At 35.0% G+C, this 27,984-nt stretch overlaps 1 protein-coding gene across 9 annotated transcripts; it reads left to right on the top strand.

Moving 5' to 3' along the window:
- The first annotated feature begins 1,085 nt into the window (after nt 1–1,085).
- LOC109090626 (general transcription factor II-I repeat domain-containing protein 1-like) lies at nt 1,086–27,984 on the top strand. 9 transcript variants are annotated; one of them, XM_042724916.1, is made up of 27 exons: nt 1,086–1,537; nt 9,661–9,787; nt 9,881–10,022; nt 10,155–10,334; nt 10,441–10,624; nt 11,709–12,007; nt 12,184–12,279; nt 13,916–13,999; nt 14,237–14,420; nt 14,938–14,963; nt 15,225–15,348; nt 18,437–18,480; nt 18,597–18,677; nt 20,085–20,171; nt 23,591–23,641; nt 23,726–23,791; nt 23,961–24,144; nt 24,258–24,319; nt 24,896–24,961; nt 25,169–25,436; nt 25,574–25,602; nt 25,690–25,737; nt 26,336–26,416; nt 26,499–26,691; nt 26,799–26,836; nt 26,939–27,054; nt 27,635–27,984. In XM_042724916.1, exons 2-27 carry the CDS (start codon nt 9,662–9,664, stop codon nt 27,701–27,703), a joined length of 2,928 nt encoding a protein of 975 aa, XP_042580850.1. In that variant the 5' UTR covers nt 1,086–1,537; nt 9,661; the 3' UTR covers nt 27,704–27,984. The 9 variants fall into 9 exon arrangements, with proteins under 9 accessions (XP_042580850.1, XP_042580857.1, XP_042580852.1 ...); XM_042724923.1 differs by having other exon boundaries at nt 9,658–9,787; nt 11,712–12,007; nt 24,899–24,961; nt 26,339–26,416; XM_042724918.1 differs by having other exon boundaries at nt 9,658–9,787; nt 11,712–12,007.

Here is a 27,984-nt window from a genome sequence, read left to right as displayed (position 1 = left end):
GCAAACAAGAACTTGATTTTCACCAGCAAACCTAATGACAGAGGGGAGGGATACACGCATTACAATGTCAGGCCGTTAGGGGGAGACATTACATAAAACAAACCAGCCAAACTGCTGAAGGCTGTTCTGTTGTTGCACAGCAGTTTCATTTTTAAAGTTTGAACTGTGACAATTTTTTTTTAAATGTATAGTTTTTGTGTTTGCTGGGTCCTATAAGCATAACTGACCAAAATATGGTGCATATCCTTAAAACATCTAAACATCTATTTTATAACAGTTTGTCATTGTGGGCCAGAACTAAAAATGTCATTGGTTTAAATCTTTTTTTTTTTTTTTGGCCATGATTCTAACAATTTTATAGGTAGAAATTACATATGAGACGTCTGTTTTGTTTGCCTTGACCCAGGAATTCAAAGAAATTTTGAACCTGTACCTGTAGCAGAATTATTGCCAATTTTAAATACACTTATAACAGCGCTACCTAGTGTTTGATAAAGGTTTGAGTCCCACCAAGTTTGGGGGCTCTGAAACCTACTAGACAGTTTAAGTGAAATGAATGAATGAATGCACTTTTCGTTATTTAGACTACTAATAATAAGAAAACAGATATAATAGAATCCTTCAGTGCTTGTTAACTAATAACAAACTCTTCCATGGTTAAAAGTGGTATGATTTAAACAGTTAAATATGTTATTTCATATTAATAATTTGACTTGAACTTTAATATATCTGATAACAAATGAGCATTTTTAATATAACTACAAAGGACATAACAAATGTTACATTTAAAAGGGGTAATTAATATTGAATATTTATATATTTCTGTGCAAAATATATAATTTTCATTTCTTTTTAAAATTAATTTATTAAATGCGGTGGAAAATATCAGACAGCCTATTTATTGCACTATTTAAGATTTGTTGCATCAGGGTTTTTTTTTTTTTTTTTTGACGTTGCGTTATCCTTATCTTATAATCATAAATGTATTTACAGATTCTCGAAATCGATGCCTTTATTCCAGAGCTGATCCGCGGAACGGTTATCAGGCGAACCGTGTGCGCTTATTTGCAACAGACTGGCTCCTCTTAAAATAAAGCAGCGATAAGAGGGGGGCTGTGGCGATGGGCAGAGAGAAATATGGACATGTTACAGTCACAATGTCAAAAGAGTTAGTTGCACACATTTGTCCTGCGAGTGCTGTTCCAGCGGTTCTTTAATCCTGTATGTAAATGACAGCCAATAGATGCTGTTGTTGAGTTGGGCTGGGATTAGCGGAGGCGAATGACTTTCAATTTTACTGGATTACAGAACAAAGAAAGGGGAAAGGGGACACACTCCTCTGTTAAACAAAACAGAGAGAAAACGGGGCAAATTGATCAAATAATTCCCGTCGATTCCATTTCAACAGACTACAGCGTTCGAGATTATGACATTTAAGAAAGTCGCTATCGCCTTTCTTTAGATGGGAATTCAGCTCGCACTACTGTTGGATTAAACGGAGAATAAACCTATTCCGGGATTAAACGCGGGGAAATCGGTAAGGATTAAATGTAATTCTCTTTATGCGTGTATGAAAAAACATTTACGAGTATCGTTCTTAAGCACGTGACTTTTTATGGCTGTTGAAAAAGTGAAATTACAGATTATAATTTAGGGGGGAGGAGGATGGCTAGGAGTGTTAGCACACTGGCTATCATGCTAACGCTCCGCACGCGAATCTGTGTCGCTCGACGCGATGTTTTAGACGCTTTTATCAAAGTAACAGGCGTTATAATACACCGCAGATAAAATAAACAATTAAACGCCTTTGCGTTCTGCGTTTAAGCAAACTGTAGCCGTAATTCTCCTTTTTTGTTTGTGTTGTGAAAATGGCAACACAATTTGAGTGCTAGCAAGTTGCCTAAATAGAGCAGTTTCATTGTTGGCTGGGTGATACATTACAGTCAGTGGGTTTTATTTCGCACAATCTGATGAAAATCGCCGTGGCTGGCGTGGTCACAGACGCGTTTGTCGGCTAGATAAGGTCATGTTTACAATGTCAAATCCACCCATCAGTGGCTGCTAATCTGTGTCTACTATAAAGAAGACTGCTTTTCTAGATTATGCGTAACTGAATGTGTCCCAATGCTGCGGAGTAATAATATCACATGTCTCTAAACTTGCTCGGTTTTCCTCGAAGGACTTCTCGACTGTCAGATCCATTCATGAAGACAATGCGAGTTTATGATTTATGTCATGCTGTCCCGCTATGAGTCTGTCACTGAAATATGAACTATCCCAGAATGACTTGCTGTCGGATTGGGCCTGTATACATTATTCATAACAGTAGTAGCTGTCCGTGCCCAGATTTTTTTTTTATTTTTTTATTCATACTACCATGAACTGCACATGCAAAATTATTGCTTAAACGTGGGATGACTAGGAAATTAAGAGCACAAGAGACTGAACAGTATAGAACAAAAAATGTGGTAATTATCTATACAAGACAGTAAATTCCGTCTAATATTTCTGACAAAAATATGATGCCAAACAGCAAAAGATACTGAAAGCATTTTCTCCTCTTTAATTAGGTGATTATTTGTTAATCCTAACTGTACTTTATCATATGGTTAGTTGCATTTTATTATTTACGTTTAAAATTTTAATTTCAGTATTTTACATAAAGCATGGTTTTACTCCAAAACACTTATGAATCACAGATTGAGCACAGTGAAAAGTACCATAGTTTATGGATGTAGAACTGCGGTTATATTTGAATGAACTTGTAAATATAATTCTACATGAATATGACAATCATTCAGTACATCAGAGTATCTAGGATTTCAGTACTTTTTATAAGATCTGTCTCCAACAGGCCTACGCATCACTAGTTTAGGACTACTGAATCAGACCTTCATCCTTTCATCACAAAAGCACCATATTTTATTCTTTGAATTGCCTTTGAATAGCATGTACAGTTGTATATGAATATGGCAAACATTCAGTCAAGGTATCATGATTTCAGTACTTTTTTCAAAGTAAATAGCTTTAAACATTGTTGTTTGACATTCGTTTAAAAAACTAATAGTATTAAAATGACCACATCTGAAACAGGTTTTTCAATCTACATATATTCATAGCAGAAACATAAAGGAAGCATTTTCTCTTCAACTTATATATTTTTTTAAGCCTATTTATTTTGTAATCCTAACTAGTCTTTATTATATAGTTAGTTGCATTTTATTATTTGCACTCAGTATTGTTTTACTCCAACAGACTTGCAAATCACTAGTAGCATGTAAATACAATTGTATATTAATATGGCAGCCAATAAGTATCAAAGAAATTTCAGTTCTTTTAGTACGGTAAATTAGTTTAAACATAGTTGGTTTTGGTTTAAAAAGCTGGTTGGTTCACAGTCTTTCAATCCACATATTCCCATATGCTGACCATTACATAGCCAAGTTATCTGTTTTAACAGTAATACATTTTTGATCTGAAGTAAATCTTCCCATGCAGGCCACGCTTTGTGTTTACTCGATGCAACATGTTTGTGTGGCCTTGGGGAAAATGTCCAGGGTGAAAGGACTTAGGACCAATTAAAAGTCAATTATCAGCCCCTGAGCTGAACGATTTAGATACAGTTGTGTTACTGAAGGGATCTGTGAGCTGAATCTTTATAAAGGCTATTAACAGAAGTATTGTGTATCAATGGCGGAGCCACAAGCCTCTTAGGGCAAAACCGCTCATAAGACCCACGTTACCCTTTTGTTGAGATGCCGGTAATATCTTTAAGCACCATACAGGCAGTAATTCAAGAAGTAAAGGAGCGGCTACATTATGCTTCCCCCTCGAGCTGAGGATCTCAGATAGCTTGAATGAAAAAACGGTATTTTGGCAGGGCGGACTCCTAACAAGGAGGAAGTCATTAATCTGTGCATTTAAGCATTTCAGTCCGGATGTCTACTTTTCCTGCAATTTTTTTGGAGTGTCACCAGTTGATTTTTCTCTAGTGTTTTCACCCTAAGAAAATACATTTGTTATAGTTAACTCATGTCTTTTGGCTACTGCAAAGAAAGCTTAGTGTAGAGTACAAAACAAGTCATTTATACGTGAAGCTTAAGGTGTCAGATGAATGTAGTTGCCCCTGCAGATATAGGATAAGCCTGTTCAATGAGAAAGTCTCACCAGTCTCTTCTTCAAAGAGTTTTGTTAAACTTAGAAGTGTTAAGATGAAGCTATTAAATGACATTAACTCTTTTAAGATTATAACCCATTAAGATTATTTTTTAAGGCAAGCATTGTTATTGTTATTGCTACATAACCTTAAAGGGATACACTGATGAAAGTTTGGTGTAGAAACAGTTTTCACAAATTAAATTTCACAATTAATTAAAAACAAATAGCAGCTTACATATTATTTGCAGTGTAGATTCTGATGTCTATTATTATGTATGTCTGTTATTAGGCTGTTGAAGTATTTGGATTTACTTTAAAAAATCACTTGGAAATTGCTAGCACGTTTCACAGCAGTAACACATTGAATTAAACATTACATTTTGAAGTACAAAGACTGAAATAGCATTTTCTTGTAAATTCCAATAACCTTCATTTACAAACTAATAAACAAACATCAAAACGATTTGCTTATCATCATTCTTCAGTATATCATCTTTGGTGCTCTGCGGAAGGAAGTTCGGTTTGACTGCTCACATTTTCTTCATAAAATATAAAAATTGAGTTTGTTTTACTGTCTGAAAACATGCTGAACATGCAACACAAGTTGTGCCAATGGTGTACATTTACCTTAAACAATTTTCAGTAGTGCTGTCAAATGATTAATCCTGATTAATCACATCCAAAATAAAAGGTTTTGTTTACATAATATATATGCGTTTACTGTGTGTATTTATTAAGTATTTATAAATACACACACTTGCATGTATAGTTTTAAGAAAATTGTGTTATATTTGTATATTAAATATATTTATATATTATGTAAATTATATACATATACATGTAAATACTTTCAAAATATATACTGTATGTGTATGTGTGTGTGTATATATATATATATATATATATATATATATATATATATATATATATATATATATATATATATATATATACATAATAATTATACACAGTACAATATTATGTAAATAAAATATTTTATTTTGGATGCAATTAATTGTTTGACAGCAATAATTTTCAGCCAAAGTACATTCACACCCAATTACGAAGAAATGGCAAGTTACACATTGAATTTAATGTGAATTTTGAAGTAGTTTTTATGGTGTGGTTCACCCCAAAATTCTGTCTTTTACTCAGTGCAGAAATATCTATTTTGTTTTGTCTAAAAAGTGGAAGTCGATGCCTGTTTGGTTGGTACCATAATTTTTCAAAATATCTTCTTTTGTGTTGGCTTGTCTAGACTTGACTTTTTCCTAATGGTTGAGATAAAGTAAAATAAAAATAAGTAATAAAAACTTTATGGCTGATTTTTTTGAAGGAGGGGACCCAAATCACCTTGAATTGCAATTCAACCTGGCATGGTGAGAAAGTTTTGAATGTGCAAGCACCTCTCACATATTCTTCATAAAATGTAAAAATTTGGTTTGTTTTACTGTCTGAAAACTTTATCATGAACGTGAAATGCAAATGCTGAATCTGACATCCATTATGCTAAAGCATCATAATATACACTGAAATAAAATCCTAGTAAGTTTCACAAATAATTACAAAGAAAACAGCAAGTAACACATTGAAGTAAATACGGAATTTGAAGTAGAAAGACTGAAATTGTGTTTTCTTGTAAAACATATTTTTCAACTAAGGACCCAAAGTAGTGAATTAGATTTGGTGTTTTGAATGAATCCGAAACGAACTAGAGATATGAAGTGTTGGTGCTGTTGTTCAGATGTTGTATGTAAGATTACGCTCAGGCAGAGGCATCCGGCTTTGAGCTGTAGCAGGATTTATAGGAGGTTTTCAGACGAGTAATAGTAGTGCTGGGCTCTCTCTGTGCAGTCTGTGGTTTTGGCTTTGCCCGGAGGCTGGGATAATGGCTCCCAGTGTCTGGAGAGATTAAAGGCCAGAGCTGCATTGTTCACATGCCTCGAGATTAGTTTCCAAGGAAACGGATTGCGGTTACCATGTGAACACAAGGCCTGGAATTAGGATTGGACTATTTATTTATTTGTTTGTTTTACAGCTCATATTCGTCACTCCTGCTGTTTTTGCTTGTTTTTCTTCTTTAAACTGTGTTGTTAGGTTTGTGCTCGTTTTTAAACCCACCCAAGTTTAGTCAGTATTCAGGTTTACAACTTTGTAGTTGAGAGCCGACGTGGCTGAAATCGAGATTGGAGTCAGGGGCGTCCGTCGAGAGGGACGGGTAAAGTAGTTCACGTTAGAGGACTCATGCTTCCAGGTCCTGTCTTGCTTCCAAGGAGAACAAATTAAGGATGAAGGGTTTTACGGCAATAATCTGAGCTAGCTTTAATTGGTTGACAAAGGCTTATCGTAATTAGCTACTTTCACATGTGTGTGACGGATTTTGGTGCATTAGCACAGGGAAGGGTATTACTATCACTTTCCAAAGCTTCTTACAGGTTTTTCCACCCTTCAATACATTTTGTACAGCCAAAACTATTTGAAAAAGTTAATGGGGTGCTTGAAACCTTCTTACTCTTTAGTATATAAAAAAAAACTAAAAAAAACATTGGTTTGTTTTTGCATGTAATTATGAGACCATTAGTTGTGATTAGTTGTTATTGTTTTTTCATCATGTCTGTGATTCCTGCAGACCGTAATCAGTGTAGACGGCATATCGGTGTTTCCTGCAGAATTCTAGTAGCTAGCCTCTTTGCTACTGTTTCTATAAATGTAGAATGCATGTACAGTACTATACAGAAAATCTTAGGTACATTAAATAATTAAGGGATAGTTCACCCAAAAATTAAAGTTAGGCTACCTCATGATTTACTCACCCTAAAGCCATTTCTTCTGATCAATACATTCAGAGTTCTATTTAAAAATGCCCTGGCTCTTCCAAGCTTTGTAACTGCAGTGAACGGGGTTTGAGATTTTGAACCACAAAAAAGTGCATCCATCTATAAGGGTTGGCCAATTGACGATGTCATCGTCTTTCACCGATGGCTGACAGACATCATGATGTTGAGCCGGCATCATAATTCCTTCCCCCCACCCCCTCTCCCGCAATCCGACATGTACTAACCCCTAAAGGGAATAAATACGTGAAGGGAGGAAAAAACTATATTACAATTTACTGTTTATAAATTGCGGGCATCAGGGAGCCCTATTAATGTGCAGGGCATAGAAACTGCTTTTGAATGTGCGCTTGTGTTTTACTTTCACTTTCAAGATTTGCGATCACACATATACTACGGAGCGGCAATAGGCTACTTACCACACATTTTACAAGATTAGATATTTGTCAGTGGTGCTCAGGATCTGAAAATCATTCGCCATCGTCCTGTGAGTCATCTCTCCTTTGTTTATGTGGTAAGTGAAATGTTATGTACTGTAATGTACAGGAAACCGCTAGCAAGCGGCTAACCATGTCCCTTTAGTGGATCCGTTGAACGTGTTATTTGTTTTCCGTGTCTTTCTGAATATGGATTCACGCTTCGGGCACACCTCTAACCCCACCACCCACCCCCTCATTTTCTTTCTGGATGTTGATTCACGAACCACCATCAAACATGGGTTTCTTCTGGTGAATATGAATTTTTATTTTTTATAATAAAAGTTTTGAGTTTTTATGAATTTTTAAAACTTATAAAACCATAGTCTTTTGATTCTTGTTAAAGAATAGTGTCAAGTTTTGTTTTCAGGAAGGGTGGATTTGTATAAGATTGGGTTTATATCGAAATCTTCATTTTGTATTTATAGTTTTGTGTTTGGTTTTGCTCTGACCTCTGCGCTTCTGTGTTTGTTACTTCTTATGCTATGACGGAAAATATATTAATTACCAGTCTCTCTCTCTGCAAACTGCAGTACTGTGAAATTTTTAATAAGAAACAAAGAAAAGATTGTAAAGTGAAAAGTTTTAAATAGATATTTTTTCTGATAGAATTATGTCAATCAAAATAAACTTTATTAACCCCTGCGAGCTTTTGCCTTTGAAAACTCCACAGATTTCCTTGTGCAATGTACCACCATTTTTGCCATTTGTAATTTTGGAAGAGCCAGGAATTTTCTTTGGAGTCTTAAGTCTTAGTTGCTTCTGACTCTTCATTACTTCTGGGATGGCTTGAGGGTGAGTAAATCATGGGGTAATTTTTGGGTGAACCATCTGTTTAAGAACCCTGAAGAGTACTGCAAACTGCAGTACTGTGAAATTTTTAATAGTGAAAAAAAGAAAATGGTGTAAAGTGATAGATATTATGTAATAAAATAAACTTTTATTAACTGCGCTTTGCCTTTAAAACTCCACAGATTCTCCTTGGTACACTTGTACACAATTTTTAGGTAATTTGGATTTTTTGGTAATTTTCTTATTTGGATTTTGTTTTGTTTGTTTATTTTTATTTGTTTTATTTATTTCGTAATTGATATCGGACTTGTTAGATCTCTGCGTGGGCCATCACTTCTGTTTTAGGACCTCATGTTAATACAGAAATCTTTTTTTCCATATACTTTTTCTTTTTTTTTTTCTTCACAAACCCAATCATAAATAACAATAATATATATAAAATCAACATACATATAACCATATGTTACTAGTGTACCGTAAAAAAATTACATTTAAGTTTTCCTTTAAAATTTACATATATATATAATTACATTAAAAACACTATTTGTGTAATTATATGTATTTTTAGAAGGCACACTTAAGGAAAATATATTAATTACCAGCCTCTCTCTCTCTCTCTCTCTATTTCTATAAAGAATTTGAGTATTTATTAAAATAACATTTATTACACAAAATCTGTAGCAGATTTTCTTTAACTACATTTTGTCACCAGTAAGCAACTCCAAGTTTCATGAACCTTGAGTTCACAAATCATCAATTCATTTTGAGACAGACATCATTGAAAATAATGAGAACATGCAGTTTAGTCAGTCAGATGCTGATTAAGTAATTTCTCTTATTTAGTGAGTTCATGAGAAGAACAGCCTCCTTCACATGAGTCATTTGTTCACAAATTGGATTAAACTCAATAATGGCATTGCATGTTTGTTTTTCTGTGTATCCTGTGTGGTCAGCTCAATAGCAAGAGATGCTTTTCACAGTTATTTTTTAGACTACATCTGTCCCTTAAACATTAGTTTTTATTTGTGTCCAGTTAAATATGGTGTCTTTTGTAAAGTCCTTTAACAATCTAATTACAAACAAACTTTGCTGAAATTGAATTTTAGTGTTCTTGCTACATGTTACATGTACTTACTATAGTAACAAGAGTAAATTATGCATAATTGCAAACATCCATAATAAGTACATGTTGTTAATTAATACTTCTCTGTTCTTATTTGTGCAATTGCATTGTACCAAGAACACTTTAAAATAAAGTGTAACCCTAACCAGACTTTGGCAGAACAACTGATATGTGTTTTTAGCTTTAACTCAATGAGTAATTCAGTCTATTTTAGTTATGCATTACAAACCTGCATTGAATTTCAGTGTGCTTCATTCTGTGTCTTTTCCTGCAGAAGAATGGCACAGATACGGAAGCTGGGCTGTGATGGGGTGAGGACCAACTCTCGGCCAGAGCTCAAAGTTCCCCAAGTGTCAGCCAGACAAGAGATCCTCACCAGCCTAGTGTCTGCCCTGGACTCTGTGGTAGGAACGTCTGAATAAGTTTAAAGATACTTACAGTGTGAGTTTTATGCAGCATTTTGGTGGTGGTGGATGACTTGTGAACTGTGTTTGCAGTGCTCTGCCATGTCTAAACTGAATGCTGAGGTGGCCTGTGTCACTGTGCATGAAGACAGCGTGATCGCTGTGGGAACAGAGAAGGGAAGAATCTTCCTAAACTCCAGAAAGGAAATACAGACAGACTTTCACAAGTTCTGCAGTGAGTCAACATGAAAACAAAATTGAACACAACCATTTTGAATGACTGTGTATGTAATCTGCATATAATATTGCAGGCGTTTAAATTTTTTTTTGGCTGTTTCCTAAGGAATAACAGATTTATTTTCCACAGAGGTGTCCTGTCTGCAAGCATTGACCTCCATGAACTCCCACGCCAAAGTTCCTGAAGTGGACTGCAGCAGGACTGGCAAAGACTGCGGGCAGCCGGGCAGACAGAGAGCCTTAACAGACCCTCATTCCAACATCTTCGTCCTGAGGAAGATGGTGGAGGAGGTGTTCAGCGTGCTTTACAGTAAGTCTGATTAAGGTTTTCTCTATATTATTATGCAGGGAAAAAAAAAAGATAAAGGAGGTATAATATTTGGCACAAATCAAAACACGTTTATTCACTGTTTCAGGTGAGGCTGTTGGGAAAAGCAGCCTGGTTCCTGTGCCTTATGACTGGATTCTCAAGGATCCCAGCTCAGTGGTTGTCTATGGCCTTCCTGATGGAGTAATTCTGAGAAAGCCTTCGGAATATGACACCAAGACCTTAATGAAGATCTTAGAGCAGAGCAACCGCATCCGCTTCATAGTCAAAAGGTCTTCATCTACTTTATTCTTTTAATATGCTTGTGGAGTTATGGGCAGAAAGCAAAGGCCTGTTCACACAAGGCATGAGTTTGACTGAACCAGAATGTAAAATAACAATAAATTGAAAAGTGTGGCTCTATAACCTTCTTCACATAAAGTTGAAACTATGACCATCTTATGTTTTTAACAGGGTTTCATGTTGCTTTTCTTTCTGCAAATCCTCACATAATAAGATATAAGCATTTGGTCTTATGTCTATTAGCAGCATTTCATAAAGATGTTGATATTCATATCAGAGTTTAAGGACAATATCCTTAATAAACAAGATTTTAATATTTTTAATTCAGCATTAAATGGATCAAAAGTGACAGTAAAGACTTTTACAGTGTAACAAAAAGGGTCTGTTTCAAATCCAGTTCATCAAAGGATCCTGAAAAAAAAACAAATTACCTCAGTTTCCACAAAAATATTAAGTTGCACAACTGTTTTCAACATTGATAAATGTTTCTTGAGCACCAAATCATCACCGAAGGATCTTGTGACACAGAAGACTGGGCTAATGGCTGCTGAAAAATCAGCTTTGCCTTCACAGGAATACATTACATTTTTGATTTGAATAGAAAACAGTTCTTGTAAATTGTATTCATTTTTTCATGATGTTACTGTTTTTATTGTATTCTTGTATCAAATGAATGCATTTTTGATGAAATAGACTTCTTTCAAAAACATATAAAATTCTTACTGACCCCAAACTTTTGAATGGTGTACTGCATACTGTACCTCTGTAGCATTGTATTTATTACAGGATCCATAAAAGACATGTCATTATCATATTTTATCATGTTTTCCATTATAATTAGTGAATCTATTATGGTCTGTATTTTGTTTAAAATCATATAAAAGACCGCTTTCGTTAAAAAAAGTCCACTGGTACGAATAGTTGGTGTATAAAATCATTTGCAAAGTTATTTTTGGTTTGTGTGTTTATTTATTATTATTACTATTAGTTATTGAAATGGTCAGTTCTATCAATTTGGTCTTTATTTATCAGCACCTTATGAACAAAGACATTTATATATATATATTTTTTTAGTAGAACACCAGACGAACCCTCTCGGGATGCCAAATCCTGTCCAGAAGTCAACCATCACTCTTCGACCTCAAAGAGCATAAGCAACCACGCCTCTGTCAAACCCTCTGTGCAGGAAGCGTCTGCTAGCAACTCCATGCTCTCCAGCTTCCTGTACGGCATGCCCATGTCCTCCCAGCCTCACCCAGACAGCAAGCTGGACCTGAAGCCCACATCACTGCACAGCATAGGTAAAGAGCGGCTGGGCATGTGGGCGTCCGCTGAAGAGAAAGCGGTTCAGGCCAAGGAATGTGCTGACAATGGTAAGAGCCTCCTGTTGTCTTTCTGTATACATTGGCCTCCACTGTCTTTCTCTGGAAATGAGAGGTGCACTTATGATGCATGTTACCACTTATGTAGGTACTGAACCATATGGATATGCTTCTTTTTATGTGCTTGACTCTGAGCTTATTGCTCTAAATGTGTGTGTCTCTTCCAGGCGAGCGAATAGGGCTGGCAGCGGATCTTACCCAGAGCCCTCCCAGCATCCATGTCTCCAAGCGCCTTCTGTTCTCCATAGTGCATGAAAAATCAGGTGGGCGACAGACTGTACTCACCATTACAGCGTCTGGCCAAGGACAAGCTGGCCTTCATTTTCAGTGGGTTTTATGGGGTCCCAAGCAGTGTGTCTGTAATATAACTAGAACAGGATATAGAGCAGGTTAATTTGCTCCCTAAAATGCAAAGGCAAGGGATCTTCTCACACTTTAAAGGGATAGTTTACCCCAAAAATGAAAGTTCTGACATTATTTATTCACCTCATGTTGTTCCAAACCCATGGGCTGTTATATAGTGAACACAAAAGGAGCATTATTGAAGAATCTTTTTTCCTTATAATATTTCATAGTGACCAAAAAAAAAAAAAAAAAACATCAAAAAAGTGTAAAAGTTGTCCAGATGACTCCTGTGCTATTCTACGCATGACGATTGAAAATATTGCCATTATTCATAGTTGTATCAGTTATTATTCACCGATAATCTTCCTCTTCACTGTAGCACTCATACTTTGGCGATCACTGGTTATAACTAATCACAGCTAGACAACTGTTTTGTATTACCATTTTTTTAAAATGTTATGTTTCAAAATGCACACAAGGCATTATCGAAATAAATATTCACCAATTTGCATAAATGTCCAGTACAGAAAGCTGAACATAGGATAAAATTCTTCAGATTCAATCTTGCTTCAGTTTGTTGACGTATTAAAGCTAAAGGTTTTTACACACTGTCAACAGCCATTTATTTGTTTTAAAATATTTTTAGAAATAAAAATTTTAGACAAATCAGGTGAATGCAATATTAACCTTCAGAATAAAACAACAGCTTTAAAGATATGCATTGTAATTGAAATTTGAATTGAAATCTACAGACAGAAAAAATAAAGTATTATACAAATAGCAAATCATTATACAAATCATTATACAAATCATACTCAAAAATGATCAGTGCTTAAAAAAAACAATGGTTTTGCTTGTAGTGTTTTGCCTTAAAGTTTGCAAGGCAAGACAATTTTGCAAGCCATTTTAGAGCTTTGCCTGAGGGGATAAATCGAACTAGTCATTCGGACTCCTTTCCTTTTTTGGAGAATGACATTTTGATATGTTCATTATTATCTGCTTTTTAGTCTACAAAAATATGGCATGACAGTTCTTTCAGTTTCACTGAAAATAACAGCATATGGGTTTGGAATGACTTAATAATAGGGTGAGTAAATAATGACAGAATATTTTGGGTGAACTGTTCCTCCCAGCATGAAAACGCAGATCATATATTAAGCTCTTGGTAAATAAACCAATCATACCTAATGATCGACACATTATTTTTATTATATCAGTGGTGTTTGTTTAAATACAGCTACAGTCGGATGAGACATAAAGAGGGTTGATCTTGGCAGAGTGGGCAGTAGTAATGGGAGTGTGGCCAGGTCACCTGGGCTACCAAAGTCTGTTCCTCTCAAAAGATCAGCATGAGATCTTCAGTAACTGTAGAGAGTCAAGACCTGCCTTAATTGTCTCCTATGACTAAAAGAACAGAGGAAAACCTCAGTGTATACAAATACATTTCAGAAAATATTGATTGAGACTGTTGCGCTATTGCTGTCACCTTAATAGGCAACATATATGACAGAAGTATTGATTTTTACATGATAATATTTTTTATTGCATGCCCAGAAAAATGGGATTCGTTCATCAGGGAGACTGAGGATATCAACACCCTTCGAGAATGTGTTCAGATCCTCTTCAACAGTAGATATGGTGAGCTGAAGTGCACAATGCAGAATTTACAATCATACCACCATACAATAAAATACTGCATATTGATGTTAAATTACCTATCGAGCTGATGCACGTCATGTTTTCAGTGTTAACACAGTGAAGCCTGACATATGAGGGATTGTTTAAAGACAGTTATTTTTTTCAGTTCTATTTGGTATAGCGCAGAATGTCACACACGTCAGGTGTAACTCATCACTTGATTGATGTTTATTTTAGCTGAAGCATTAGGCCTGGATCACATGGTTCCTGTGCCATACCGGAAAATCGCCTGTGATCCCGAGGCAGTAGAGATCATTGGAATTCCAGACAAGATTCCCTTCAAGAGACCATGCACTTATGGTGTGCCTAAACTCAAACGGATCCTGGAAGATAGGCATGCTATCCGCTTTGTTGTCAAAAGGTTTGAAACTCCATCTAAACCTACTTATATTGGAGAATTTATGTTGACCTGATGAGAGAGATTTCCTTTTGTGTTAATTAAGATGCTTAGAGCCATAGTCAGAGTTAAACTGAAACAGCGGCGGTGTGATTTGTAGCTCTTCCAATTTTAACATGTGACAACGGTGTCAAAGATTCAATTACTGATAACCTTTAATTTTTTGTCATGTAATTAACTGTGTGGCTCATTGAAAATGAATCCAGATATTGGTACTATATATACTGAGTTTTTAATTTTCTTCATGGGAATAAAATGTCTAGCCGTCTTTGCCATCTGGCAGAGCGGCGCTAGGCATCCAAAGTGGAGCGTCATGCTGGTTGTGGTAACCGCTGCCATACATGAGCCAGCGTGGAGCCGCTGATTTGGCGTAATGAGGAAATCTCCTGCTGCTCGGCACCAGACATGCGTAGACAGCATTTCAACGTTTCAATATGTTTACGGCTCACAGGAACTCACAATGTTCTTTTTCTTTTCTTAGAATGTTTGATGAGCGGATTTTTACCGGTAAGCATTTCCTTAACCATTATCTCTGACTTATTACAGTGTAATAGCATTATTATTACGTAACATTGTAGGGTTTTTTTGCACTTTAAAAAGTGAAAATGTTCTGTTGTTACTTTAGGGAGCTATTTCTAACTAATCTGATCCATAACAAATTACATTTGTTGGTTTAACCTTATGAAGTCACATTTACTATGTCATATTCAGATTGATGTTGCAACATAAAGCACATTTTTACATTTAACATTTTATATTTTTTGCAAGCTGCTGGTAAAATAGCTAAGGAGGAGGGCAGGCAGGATGGTGCCGCCCCTGAGGACGGATTCCCAGATGGGCTCAGGGTGCCGAGCTCTTCTCTAGAGCTGCTCAGCAACACTCACAGTAGCAGGTACCAGTTTACCTTCCCTCTCACCACAGCCGCAGAATATATGTATTTTCTTAGATAACTTGTGTTTTTATTTTCCTGTAGTGATACACTGAAATTTTAGCTGTAGGAAAGAAATTTCAGCTGAAAATGTGACCTGAAACTTTGGCCTGAAACAATATCAGATTGTTGTGTGAATTAATCACAGTCTCGAACTGACTAGTCCACAACAACAATAACAAGATGAATTTGTGTACAGGCAATAAGAGGACAAAGACAAGGATGAGGAGAAAGAGAGCAAAGTTTTTCTAGTTTTGCTGTTACCATATTACTAACAGCTTACTGTCCCTCTACTGACTACCATCATGGCTGATGGCTGTCTTCCATATTAACTGATCACCCAAAGAACTACCGTTATTATTACCGTTATCTTTGGAGTGATTCCCATCAGCTCAGAAATTTGATGAATGCTGATCTAGAGTGATGTAAAAGCCTGCTGTGAATTCATCTGAAATAATTCTGATATTACTGTTCAGACTGAGGTCGTACTGCAAAACATCTGATTTATACGCTTTTTATTTATGTGTAATAATTCTGATATTACTGTTCAGACTTGTTTATGCTGTTCACAAACTGATATTACTGTTCAGACTGAGGTCGTACTGCAAAACATCTGATTTATATTTATTATGTTATGGAGAAACTAACAATAAATGTAACAAATCAACAAGCAAACAATAAATAAATAATTGCAGTCAGGGCAGTACACAGGTTTTTATAAATACAGAGGTCCCAAAATGGAGATGGGGGGGTTCAAGAAAATGTAGATTTTCCTACCTATATGTGTGCAGTTTAAGACATTTTAAGGCTCATAAATTGGATAATAATATAGGTTTAGTACCAAGTCAGTGGGCAGTAGGAGCATAAATGATTTTTCAAGATAACAGATTCTTTAACATCAGATTAAATCAGATTTAATGTTACAATGAATGATCCACACTACCAACTGGAAATAGAGAAGACATAGTTTGTTTATGTTTGTGGATTTAATAAACTCAGTTATAATTATCTTGGTAGCCTTCAGTAAAATCACGTGTCTAAAATGATTAAGCTTTAGAATGATTATTTGTGTTGTTTTTTTTTCCCATCTTTTTAGAAAACTGGTAATCTTCTCAGAATGTTTGTTCTGATAGGTTGCCAGGTCTTTTTAGGTAACTTGGAAACCCTACTTAAAGAGGTCGTTCACATTATTAAGCAAGTCACAGTTCTCATGAAATATGGTGAGGAAGAAAGATCTTTCTGAGGATTTTAAAGTATGAAAAAATTCAAAGTCTTGCAAAGGCATCCAACAATATGCAAGTGAAAAGCAATAGAGATTATTGAACTGTCAAAAGATTTGTGATTGACTTAGAGCACAGAAGATGTTGGTCAGATCTTTTACAGCCACTGTGCAGGTTTCTCTTTGTGAGGTTTGGTTAGCAGTGGCTGACACCAGGTCTTTTAGGTAACTGGAAAGTCTACTTGAAGAGGATCTTGAGACTCCAGAAGCTTCAAACACAGTCACACAGCTGGTTATCATGGCAGTTCATATGTTTTGCAGAAACTTTCCTTAATAAATCTTTATCTGACCAAGATCTTCTTGGCTCTAAACTCACAAATCTTTTGACATTGGAATAATTTCTATTATGCTTTTCGTGAAATATTGTTTGTTTTGATGTCTTTTGCAAGACATTGCATTTTTTCATACTTTTCATCTTCAGAAAGATCTTTCTACCTTACCATATTTCATGAGAAGCTGTGACTTGCTAAATAATGTGGAACAACCTCTTCAGGTAGGGTTTCCATTTACCTAAGAAGACCTGGCAACCTATTGACCTAACATGTCTGAGAAAAATCTGACTCTTTATTGTACCGAAATCCTATTGATATGTCACTTGCATAATAATTTGGAACACGGTGTAGAATAATAAGTCATTTGGGCTGTTACTTAGCAAATTAAATCAACACAGAAGTTGTATCTGAAGACGCATTTAGATGTATTATTTACACACTGTTTAATGAGACTCTTAGAGTCTTTGCGATTGAACCAACCAAATCATTTAAATGGTGGATTCATTCAGGAACGAAACACCATCATTTTGCTCAGAGATGTGTTTGGAATGATTTTTGTTGGTGAACTTCTTGTTTATTGAGCTGTTGTAAAAAAATCCTTATCACATTTGTGATAATAGTAATTTTTGGAGACAAAGAACAAACGTGATGTCCGCACACTGATATAACTGCTCCATAAAAGTATTTATTGCAATGTTTCAACCATCCGGTGAATTTTTGGAGAAAAACGGCACTCTTCGTGTGAAATTGATTAACTATATGAAGTGGTATAGATAAATACATTTTCTGCCCACACGTCTTGAATTTGTGATCATTCTAAATGGATTTTAATAGACTAAATCATGCAGTGAAAGAATGCACTCTACATGCGCACATGCATTTGAATGGTTTTTGCGAAATACTCGATAATGTCAAATCGCACATCGTTAAAACAACAATTACGATATTATCGCAGACGATATATATCGCACACCCCTACCGCTGAGGCATCTCAGATGAGAAGATCTGTTATCTTGGCTTTTTATCCTTGCAGCACCAATGCAGAATTAATATTAGGTAATTATTTTGCAACTTCTGTTATTGGAATAATACCGAGGTCTGGACCTCGCTGACCTCAATGGTGGGTAATGTTATGTAATTATTTTGCAACTTTTGTTATTGGAAAAAGAGTACATATTTGCAGACATTTTCCTTTTCAGCAATAACTGTCGTAGTATCAATTTTTTTAATAAAAATGTTCCTATTCTCTACTTATATACAGTGAGAGACTAAGGCTGTGCTTGTATTATATAATAATCAATGAAAGAGTTAATAAGTAAGTCAGTGTTCTCTGTTTTTTGCATATATTTAATTGTTTTTAAAAATATTAAAGGCTAACAGAAGGGATGTCAGAAGTTCCATGTTTGGCTTTGCAATTTTATTTGGGTGCATTACATTTTTTCCCTGTAATTAAGAAGAAAGTAGATAGGTAACTAGTAAGAAAGTCTTGTTTTTGTTTCAGATCGACAAGCTCCTGTGTCAGTCCTTTGGCTGAGTGTGAAGCAGGTAGAATTTCTGCTCATGGTTTCAATACAGCTTTGGCTTTTGCCCTGCGGTTTTATGATTATAAAACGTATTTTAAATGTAAAATTCAAAAGAATCCAATATGTTTTATTTTTCAGGGCCATCTGGGGACTGTCTGCCTTTGAAAAAGATCAAAACCGAACCCCCAGATGGTGAAATTATCCAGGTGACAGTGCCAGGTATGGTCTCCCAGCCCCACAGTAAAGCACGCTGAGAGTTTTTATATTTCAGCCTGGCACCTCAAGTTTTGTTCTCTTTTTGGTGTTATTGTTAGTTAACAACAATCATCTGTGCAGAAATTGAAATAAAGTTGTGAGCTGAAAGCAGCATGAAATCCCTGTAGGTCTACTGGATGGGGATGCATTAGCATATTTCACTTACTCACAGAGAAGAAGTGTGTCTTTGATGGTTGCCTTCTGAGTTAAAAATATTTGCTCTCATTTTCCACCCTGCTGTGCAGTGATCTGAGCCTTTGAGGACAGGCGGGACATTTTGCATTACATGGCACATTCATTGGCTAAACACTGTGAACTGGAGGAAGATCATACTGTACATATATAAACTGCAAATATGACCTCAAGTGCTGCATGTGTCAAAAACATTATTCTGATCACATGTGACTTTTTACCTCCTCTTCACCTTCTGACCTTACTTAAAGACCCTATTTATGTTATAAGTATCTTGGGTGAGTGTGCTCGCTTCATCAGTGCACATTATCATCTTTCATCAAAATGTACTTTCTCTGTATCTGAAATCAGTGTCAAACAGAGAGCACTTTTCACAATCCAATCAATCCACGATGGATAAAATCAATTTCCATGCATTTTTTGTGATTTAACATTCTGTTTCACTTAGGAATATGTTGCATTATGGAAGGACTGTGAATGCTTGTTGACTTTAAAATTGGGCCCTATTGAGTTGAATAAATATTGAATAAATAGCACTGGTTTATACAAAGTTTACAGTACTGACCGAAAGTTTAGAGTCAGTAAGATTTTTTTTTTTTAAAGAAATGAATACTTTTTAGCAAGGAAGCGTGGTATTGATCAAAAGTGACATACAAAAAATTATATTTTAAAAAATCCTGTTCTTTTAAACTTGCTATATATCAAAGAATCCTGAAAAGAAAAAATGGTTAAAAAATAAATTAAAAAAAAGACAGCAAAGCTGTTTTCAACATTGATAAAAATAAGAATGCTGAAAAAACTTTGCCATTACAGGAATAAATGACCATTTAAAATATATTAAAACAGAAAACCGTTATTTAAAACTCTAATATTTCATATTTTCACTATTTTTACTGTATTTTTTGATCAAATAGATGCAGCCTTGGTTGACAAAAGAGACTTCTTTTTCATTGTACTCACAGAGGACGATACATCAATGCATTATATTTATTCTAAAAATAATGAGCAATTTTATCAGCATGAATTGTTCTGCTTTTTACAATTCAAAACCAAATCACAATCAATAAATCATATGATCAAAATCAAATGCATTTTGAATGTCATTTCGTTTGGTTTTAACTGAACATCCGACTGCTCAATTTGTCTATTCTTGTCTTCCTCTCATCTTCTACATCTCAGAGTCCAGTGCTTCTACAGAAGAGCCGAGTGAGCCTCAGGCGGAGCGGTTGACCCCTGACCTCTGTCATCCCAAGGAGCCTGTAGCAGGTAACTTCATACCTTAAATCCGAGTGTAGTTCAACATCCATCTTTTCTTTTGTTTCCGGTACATAAATAACCCCAAACATGACATATCAAAGCCTCAAATATAACCCTTTCCAACTTCTCATCCAGTTCAAATCCCTCTGCCTGGTCTATAACTGTCCTCCTTCAAGCGTTAATGCCTGTCTCATAATCTTTATATGTATATGTGCATGTCCGTCCAACTAACTCAAAGCAATTCTTGCAAGACATGCATTTCAGTGATTTAATGCTCAACATGGATATTAAAAACTAATTTGGCCACTGCGTAGTGTGGAGAAACCTTATCCTAATCTCTCAAAAGGAATTGTACGTGAGTTCAAACCACTGTGAAGATTGAAACAGGACAGCAGCAGTTAATGTACAAAAACATTTTAACCAGTGATAATAACATAGGTTAAAATATGGTAAGACAAGAGTTTTACATTTCTTATTTCAACTCCAATCCCAATACCCAAGACTTACCCAAACAGTAGTCTCACCCGAGTCAGATCCAGTGTATAACCTGTTCCCAGTGCTGTGCTAGTTTACCCACAACAGTAAACCCACATCCAGTAGAACTCCCTAAATAGACTCCCAGTGTTAGCGCCCCTAATATATTGAAATAAACTCTAGAGTTGATATGAACGCTCAACTACAGTACATGTGATGTGTTTATTTAACAGGTAGGACATCTTGGTAATGGATAACTTGGAAATATAAGGGAATTTTAAAATTGTTTTAAAAATCCTTTCTTTAGTTGTGCTGCAAAATCTTTTGTCATAAAGATGATGCTTTTTTTTGTAGAGTAAACCTTGTAAGTAAGCCAGATTTTTTTGAATTGGATCTTTTCAATGAAATGATCACTGTGATCACAGTTTGGTCAGAATGATTGATTAGTAAATCAGTCTTAATCAAAAATCCTTTTTCAGTAATCCTGTAAGACTGAAAAGGCTATGGAAAATAATTTTCTCAAAGTATGACTTGTACCAAATATATGTGATTTATACAGTTAAAACTTTTGGGGTCAGTAAGAAATACTTTCAGAAACATTCATGAAAAGTTACAGTAAAGACATTTATAATGCAGACATGTATAATTGCTAAAGACATTTATAATTAAACGATGAGTTCACCCAAAAATGAAATTTAGCCCATAAATTACTCACCCTCAATTCATTCTAGGTGTATATGACTTTCTTCTTTCAGACGAATCCAGTCTGAGTTATATTAAAAATTGTCTTTGATCTTTCAAGCTGTTTTATGGCACTCAGCGGTTGTTGCAATGCATCAGTCCAAAAGAAGTGAAATAAAAAGCACCCATCCATAAAAAAAGTGTCTCATAAGGAAGCAGGTAGGCATTGCGCATGTGCTGGTAAGTCTCATGAAAACCAACGTTTGTTAACAGGAGCAAAGGAAGCAAAATTTCCTTAATTTAGCAAAGGAAAACCAGTCTCCTCTTGGCTTATATCGAAATCTTCTAAATCCTTGTTTTGTACTTCTAATTAGTGACCGTTGTTTTGTTTTGATCTCTTCCCTGCGCTTCCACCTTCATCATTTCAGAGCAGCGCATGCGCAAAGCCGACCTCCATACGTCATCTGCCCAGAGCTGCTTCTGTTTACAACAGTGAGCACAAGCTAGATTAAAATGATATATGCATTTTAAATATGGTTGTTTTTCTTACAAAAACTCATCGATTCGCTACAGGAGGACTTTGTTCACCCCCCGGAGCTGTGTGAGACACTTTTTATTAAAGATGGGCACTTTTTATTTCACTTCTTTTAGACTGATGCACTGCAAAAGTGAGTGCCATGAAACAGCTTGAAAGATCAAAGACAATTTTTAATATAACTCCGACTGGATTTGTCTGAAAAAAGAAAGTCATATACACACCTAGGATGACTTGAAAGTCATATATACACCTAGGATGACTTGAGGGTGAGAAATTTATGGGCTAATTTTCATTTTTGGGTGAACTAACCCTTTCAGCAGCACAAATGTTTTCAACATTGAACATATATTTCATTTTATTTCGGCTAATTAATAGACCTTAATTATAAATACTATAGTGTTTCGTTGAGGGATTAATCATTCACGTAGTTTCATTTGTAAATGAAAACACAACATACTCATTTATCATCACACATGGGCATAAATACTATCATAAAGTCAAAACTTTATTGGCATAATTGTCAGGCGTTTATTTGCTAAATATAGGCTATGGTAGGCTAGCAAATGCTAGCATAATTATACAAAACGTTAACTATAAAGTGATACACAAATTGAAAGGGGAAATAAGCATATATAACAATAAATATAAAAATACAGCCCTAATAAGTTAATGTAGTAGTAGTAGTAGTAATAATAATAATAATAATATACAAATATTAAATTAAATGTTCAATGTTATTAAAAATGTTTTATCTATTTTTAATAATCCCGGGCTGCTATGGTCACGCAGGTTTGTTTACGCATTTAAACTCGCGGCCACAAGAAAAATATGTCGTTCCCTCAACACAGCATTTCAAGGCCACGACATAAGACGTTCCCTCAAATTAATATTTTGTGGCCACGACATATTTTCACATTCCAACAAGTTATTATGTCATGGACACGACAAAACTAAGTGAACCGAACATGTCACCTTATGGGCACCGTGTATTAGATTGATTTCTGAAGGATTATGTGACACTGAAGAATGTAAAAATGGAGTTGAAAATTCAGCTTTGCCATCACAGGAATAAATTACAATAAAATGTAATGAAATTAAATATACTGAAATAGAAACCAGCTATTTTAAATCATAAAAATATTTCACCATATTACTGTTTTTACTGTATTTGTGAACAAATAAATGCAGCCTTGGTAAGAATCAGAGACATCATAAAAAAATAAAAAGCATAAAAAAAGCATAAAAAAAATCTAACTGATCCCAAAGTTTTGAACAGTAGTGTATTTACTATTTTTTAAGAATGTAATATTTGAGTCTTTATTTTATATCTAATAGTAATATATTAATATAATCTGTTATTACAGTTTTGTGTTGTTGATGAACATTTTAATGGCTCTATTTTATAGTTTTCAAATTATTTATAAATATTTGATTTCTTTTATATTACCATTTTTAAAAAAAAAAAAATCGGTACATGAGTCAGGTGTAGAAACCTGGCGTTGTTGAAGCGTTCATATAAACTCACAGATTAAGCAGTCTGACTTTTTAATTAATAACACTGGATTTGTTATGTTGAAGTTTGCATTACACAAATGGTCACTGGAGTAAACCACAGGTGAGTTCAATCATCAAAACACCTCCTGCAAGCGTGTACAACTCACATCAAGTCATACACATAGGAAGATTTCCCATGTGCTACACTGATGTTAATGTCATTCTGTTTGTATCTCTGCAGAAGATTTATCGCCGAAGTCTACAACACAAGGACTCAAGAGAGCTGTAGAAGGTAAAACTTCATTTTGAAAGATCACTCAGCTTAGTCTTCAGATATTTTTTTGGCTGTTGGTGTGATTGTCCTCCCTTTCCCCAGAAGACATCGGAGAGATGATCCTTCAGCTGCGAAAGCAAGTCGAGAGCCTGTTCAGCTCCAAGTACAGTGAGTCATGAACTTCATTTACAATCAACTATGATGGCAACCTGCAAATCTGCCAGTTAGATATATTTAACCAATCAAATTCTTCTAGGTTTAATATACACAAATAATAGATTGCAAAATTCATAGTAGATTTTCATATCTGTCAAATCATCTCTCTTTCTCATTCTAGGTGAGGCTCTTGGTCTGCTTGAACCAGCTAAAGTGCCATATTCCAAGTTCCAGATGCATCCAGATGACCTGTATGTCACAGGGCTACCGGAAGGGATGACTTTTCGAAGACCAAACTGTTTTGGAGCGGCAAAACTCCGGAAGATTCTTGCCGCCGGTAGTCAGATTACATTTGTTATAAAGAGGTATATTCATACAGAACACATTAAAATGATCTATCAAATTTGTTTACACATAAAACCACTACAGTGTCTAAAGAAGTAGTGTAACAACAATGTGGCTTTTTTGTTTTTGTCAGGCCAGAATTGTTGACAGAACAGGTTAAACATGAAGCTGTCTCTAAGACAACCTCTGATTCAGGTGAAATAACAATTTTATTTTATTTTATTTTATTTTATTTTATTTTATTTTATTTTATTTTATTTTATTTTATTTTATTTTTATTTTTATTTTTTTATTTTTATTTTTATTTTTATTTTTTTTTTTTTTTTTTTTATTTTATTTTATTTTATTTTATTTTTACCCTGGATGCATGGCCAGTCCATTGTAGGGGGTTCTGTTTTGCTTTGCTTTTCTTTGCTTTGCTTTGTTTTTGTTTGTTTTTTCTTTGTTTTTTTATTGTTTTGCTTTGCTTTGTATTTTTTATTTTTTTTTGCTTTGTTTTTTTGCTTTGTTTTTCTTTGCTTTATGTTTTGCTTTGCTTTGCTTTATGTTTTGTTTTTGTTTTGTTTTATTTTGCTTTGTTTTATTTTTTGTTTTTTGTGTTGCTTTTTTTTTTTTTTTTTGCTTTGCTTTGTTTTGATTTGTTTTTTGTTTTATTTTGTTTTGTTTGTATTGTTTTGATTTGACTGTCCATTTTATATGTATATTTCTTCAGTTTTAGCCAAAATATCACTTACTAATCTAATATAATGCTCCTTTTGATTAAACGTTCAGCAGAGACTGACTCCAAAGATCAATCAGATGACCCGGGACCTGCCTCTAAAAGACCAGGATTCTCAGGTAACAGCGTGATTAAGTTATCAGGTGTTGTAGACAGTAAGTTTTTTGTCTTTATTATATCCTGACTAAATGAAATTATTTAGTTGATCCGTGTGCCACGTGTCTGTCTTTTGGATGCCAGTTTATGTTCAAACCTTCATTCCTTCTAACCTTTCCCGATATGTGATCACTAAACCGTCTGCTTTTCTAATATTGTTCTGCCCACAGACAGTTTAGAGGCCAAGCTCTCCCGTATCGACTTGGCGAACACTCTGCGAGAACAGGTCCAAGACCTGTTCAACAGGAAATATGGCGAGGCACTAGGCATTAAGTATCCTGTACAAGTGCCTTACAAGAGGATCAAGAGTAACCCCGGCTCAGTGATTATCGAGGGCTTGCCCCCTGGCATCCCCTTCAGAAAACCCTGTACCTTCGGCTCACAGAATCTAGAGAGGATATTAGCGGTGGCAGACAAGATCTCTTTCAGCATTACAAGGTTAGGTGTTTGAAGCACTCTCAAGCTTTTAAAATCTTTTTAAATAAGAAAAAAACTGAAAAATTAATTTGTGTAATAGATTGGAGTTTATTTTGGAAATCCCAGAGTATTACAAAAGTATTTTATCATCTTTTCAGGCCTTTCCAAGGGCTTATTCCCAAGCCAGGTAAGCTGTCAAAATTTCATTTATATATATTTATTTATTTATTGGGCTGAATTATTCATGGCAATAAAATAATTTTTGCTTTGCCAGCACCACGAAGAATAACCATACTGAAGAAAGGTTACACCCCAATAAGTGGTAAGAATAAGGCATAATTTATGAAAGATTTAGTGTTGTAGATATTTAAGTACCCATGTCTACTCTGGATGTGCAGAACATTGTGATGGGACCAAAATAGATTGCTCCCAATCAATGGAGCCTGCTGCTTTAGGCACATTAGTTTTACTGTTTGACTGAGATAAAATTATTTTATTTGCAAATAAACTGCAGTTCACAGTATGTTTTTTTAAAGAGGTCTTTAATGCTAACCAAGGTTGCATTAATAAATACATTACAATAGTAACATTAAAAAATATAATTAACAGGTAAAATAACTGCCTTTAAATCTTTTAAAAAGTATTTTATTCCTGGGATGGCGAATCTGAATTTTCAGCAGCCATTACTCCAGTCTTCATCGTCACATGATCCTTACATATATTAATATATTACAGATACATTATATATTAAACAGTCTTTTACAAAATAGCCAATGCCCAAGGTATTTCCTTTAAAAAAATAAACAGCATAAGCCTAGCCTTAAGCTTGAATCTGTGTAGAATCTATCTACCATGGCTTAAAAAGTTATTTTAATGTTGAATCTGTCAGTAAACTTGTCAAATGTCTTTTCACTGTCCAACAGAAGAAGACGAGGTCAACCGGATGGGAGAAAAAGTGATATTACGGGAACAAGTTAAAGAGCTGTTCAATAAAAAATATGGTGTGTTAATTACTAATAACTGATTTATCCCTATCCCTTTGAAAATACTCCAGTGCTTCATTTGTGAATGTTGTGTGTTCAGGTGAAGCTTTGGGTCTGGACCGCTCAGTCATTGTTCCATACAAATTAATCCGCGCCAATCCAGGCTCGCTGGAAGTGTGTGGACTTCCCGATGATATTCCCTTCAGGAATCCTAATACTTACGACATAGTTCGGTTGGAAAAAATCCTGCAGGCCCAAGATGAAATTACTTTTAATATCAAAACCCCTCTACAGTAAGTGCTGTAGTATGTCAGATATGATTATAGTGATGGTGTTGGAAGAGCAATACTTGCTGTGTTTAGAAACTCTGTTGTTTGATCTTGATTTTTTCTTTGTTTAGGCCTTTTACAGAGTTATGTACTCAATCTTGTAATAAAGGTAAGAGCCATATTAGTGTACTTTCTATTTCACTTATGAAGAAAAAAAAAGTCTATGTTTACAAATGCAAATTTGCTTAAATATACATGTCTTCTTTTGTAGAAGGTAAAGAAGTGTCTACGAATCGACGCAAACGTAAACGAGTACTTGACAACAGTCAAGCATCCATGCCCACTGGAGCAGACTCTACACTATCAACCAATCAGATACCTGTCATGGTAAGCAGACATATTACAGCCCAGTGCTTTTCTAATGACACCTTTTTTTATTCTTTATTTTGTAATTTTCAGCCCAGTTTACTTGTATAATGTGACATTTTTTGAACAAGATAATCAGTGGAGAATAAAAAAATGTGGAGTGGGATTTGATTTTATCAAACAAGAATAGATTTGATTTTGAAAAGTGGGCCTCGTGTGCAGAATTAAATGCGAGTATGATACCACTAAATAGCCAGTTAGTTACTAGTTAACAGTACACTACTGTTTAAAAGTTTAGGGTTAGTAGGATACATTAAATTGATCAATTGATCAAACAAAATTGTAATGTTACAAAAGAATTCTATTTCAGAAAATGCTGTTTTCAAACTTTCCGTTTCTCAATAATCCTGTAAAAAAAGTATCACAGTTTCCCCAAAAGTATTCAGCAGCACAACTGTTTGTAATTTTGATAATATGAATTTGGCTATGAACATGTGTTAAGAGAGTAATTGGGGTCCGTAGAATTTTCATGTCAAACTTAAAAGTAGCTGATTTCACTAAATGAGCTACTATTAAAAAGTAATTTTGTTTTCTTTTTCAGCAATGGCCCATGTACATGGTGGACTATAGCGGAGTGAATGTTCAAGTTCCTGGAAAAGTCAAATATTAATGAACTTTCGTACAAAAGAACTTTTTTAAAGCTGATGTTTCTGAATGCTAAATTCATCAGATCCCGCGGCCCGCACGTGGAGATGCCTGTGTGTTCTGGCAGGCATTAGAGAGTGTGAACCGTTGGATGCAGTTGTTTCTGAATGAAGTGCTAATGATGGCAAAACAGCAGTAAATCGGTCTGCCAGTGCTTTATTACTTGGAGGAATAGTACTTACCCTAATGTCAAAAATTAATTACGCCAGTCCAAAATGAATGCTTTAGATTTTTTTTTTTTTTTTT

Source organism: Cyprinus carpio, chromosome B5 (assembly GCF_018340385.1).
Source record: "Cyprinus carpio isolate SPL01 chromosome B5, ASM1834038v1, whole genome shotgun sequence".
In the NCBI taxonomy this organism is placed as follows: Eukaryota; Metazoa; Chordata; class Actinopteri; order Cypriniformes; family Cyprinidae; genus Cyprinus; species Cyprinus carpio.
The sequence above is the reverse complement of the archived record's forward strand: the minus strand, read 5'-3'. Positions and strand labels throughout refer to the sequence as shown.

Excerpts from the sequence above, each read along its gene's own strand:
- LOC109090626 (XM_042724916.1), top strand. The coding sequence starts at position 9,662 with ATGGCACAGATACGGAAGCTGGGCTGTGATGGGGTGAGGACCAACTCT. Across the intron at positions 10,625-11,708 it reads ATCCGCTTCATAGTCAAAAG|TAGAACACCAGACGAACCCT; the intron begins GTCTTCATCTAC and ends ATATTTTTTTAG. Across the intron at positions 12,008-12,183 it reads CAAGGAATGTGCTGACAATG|GCGAGCGAATAGGGCTGGCA; the intron begins GTAAGAGCCTCC and ends TGTCTCTTCCAG.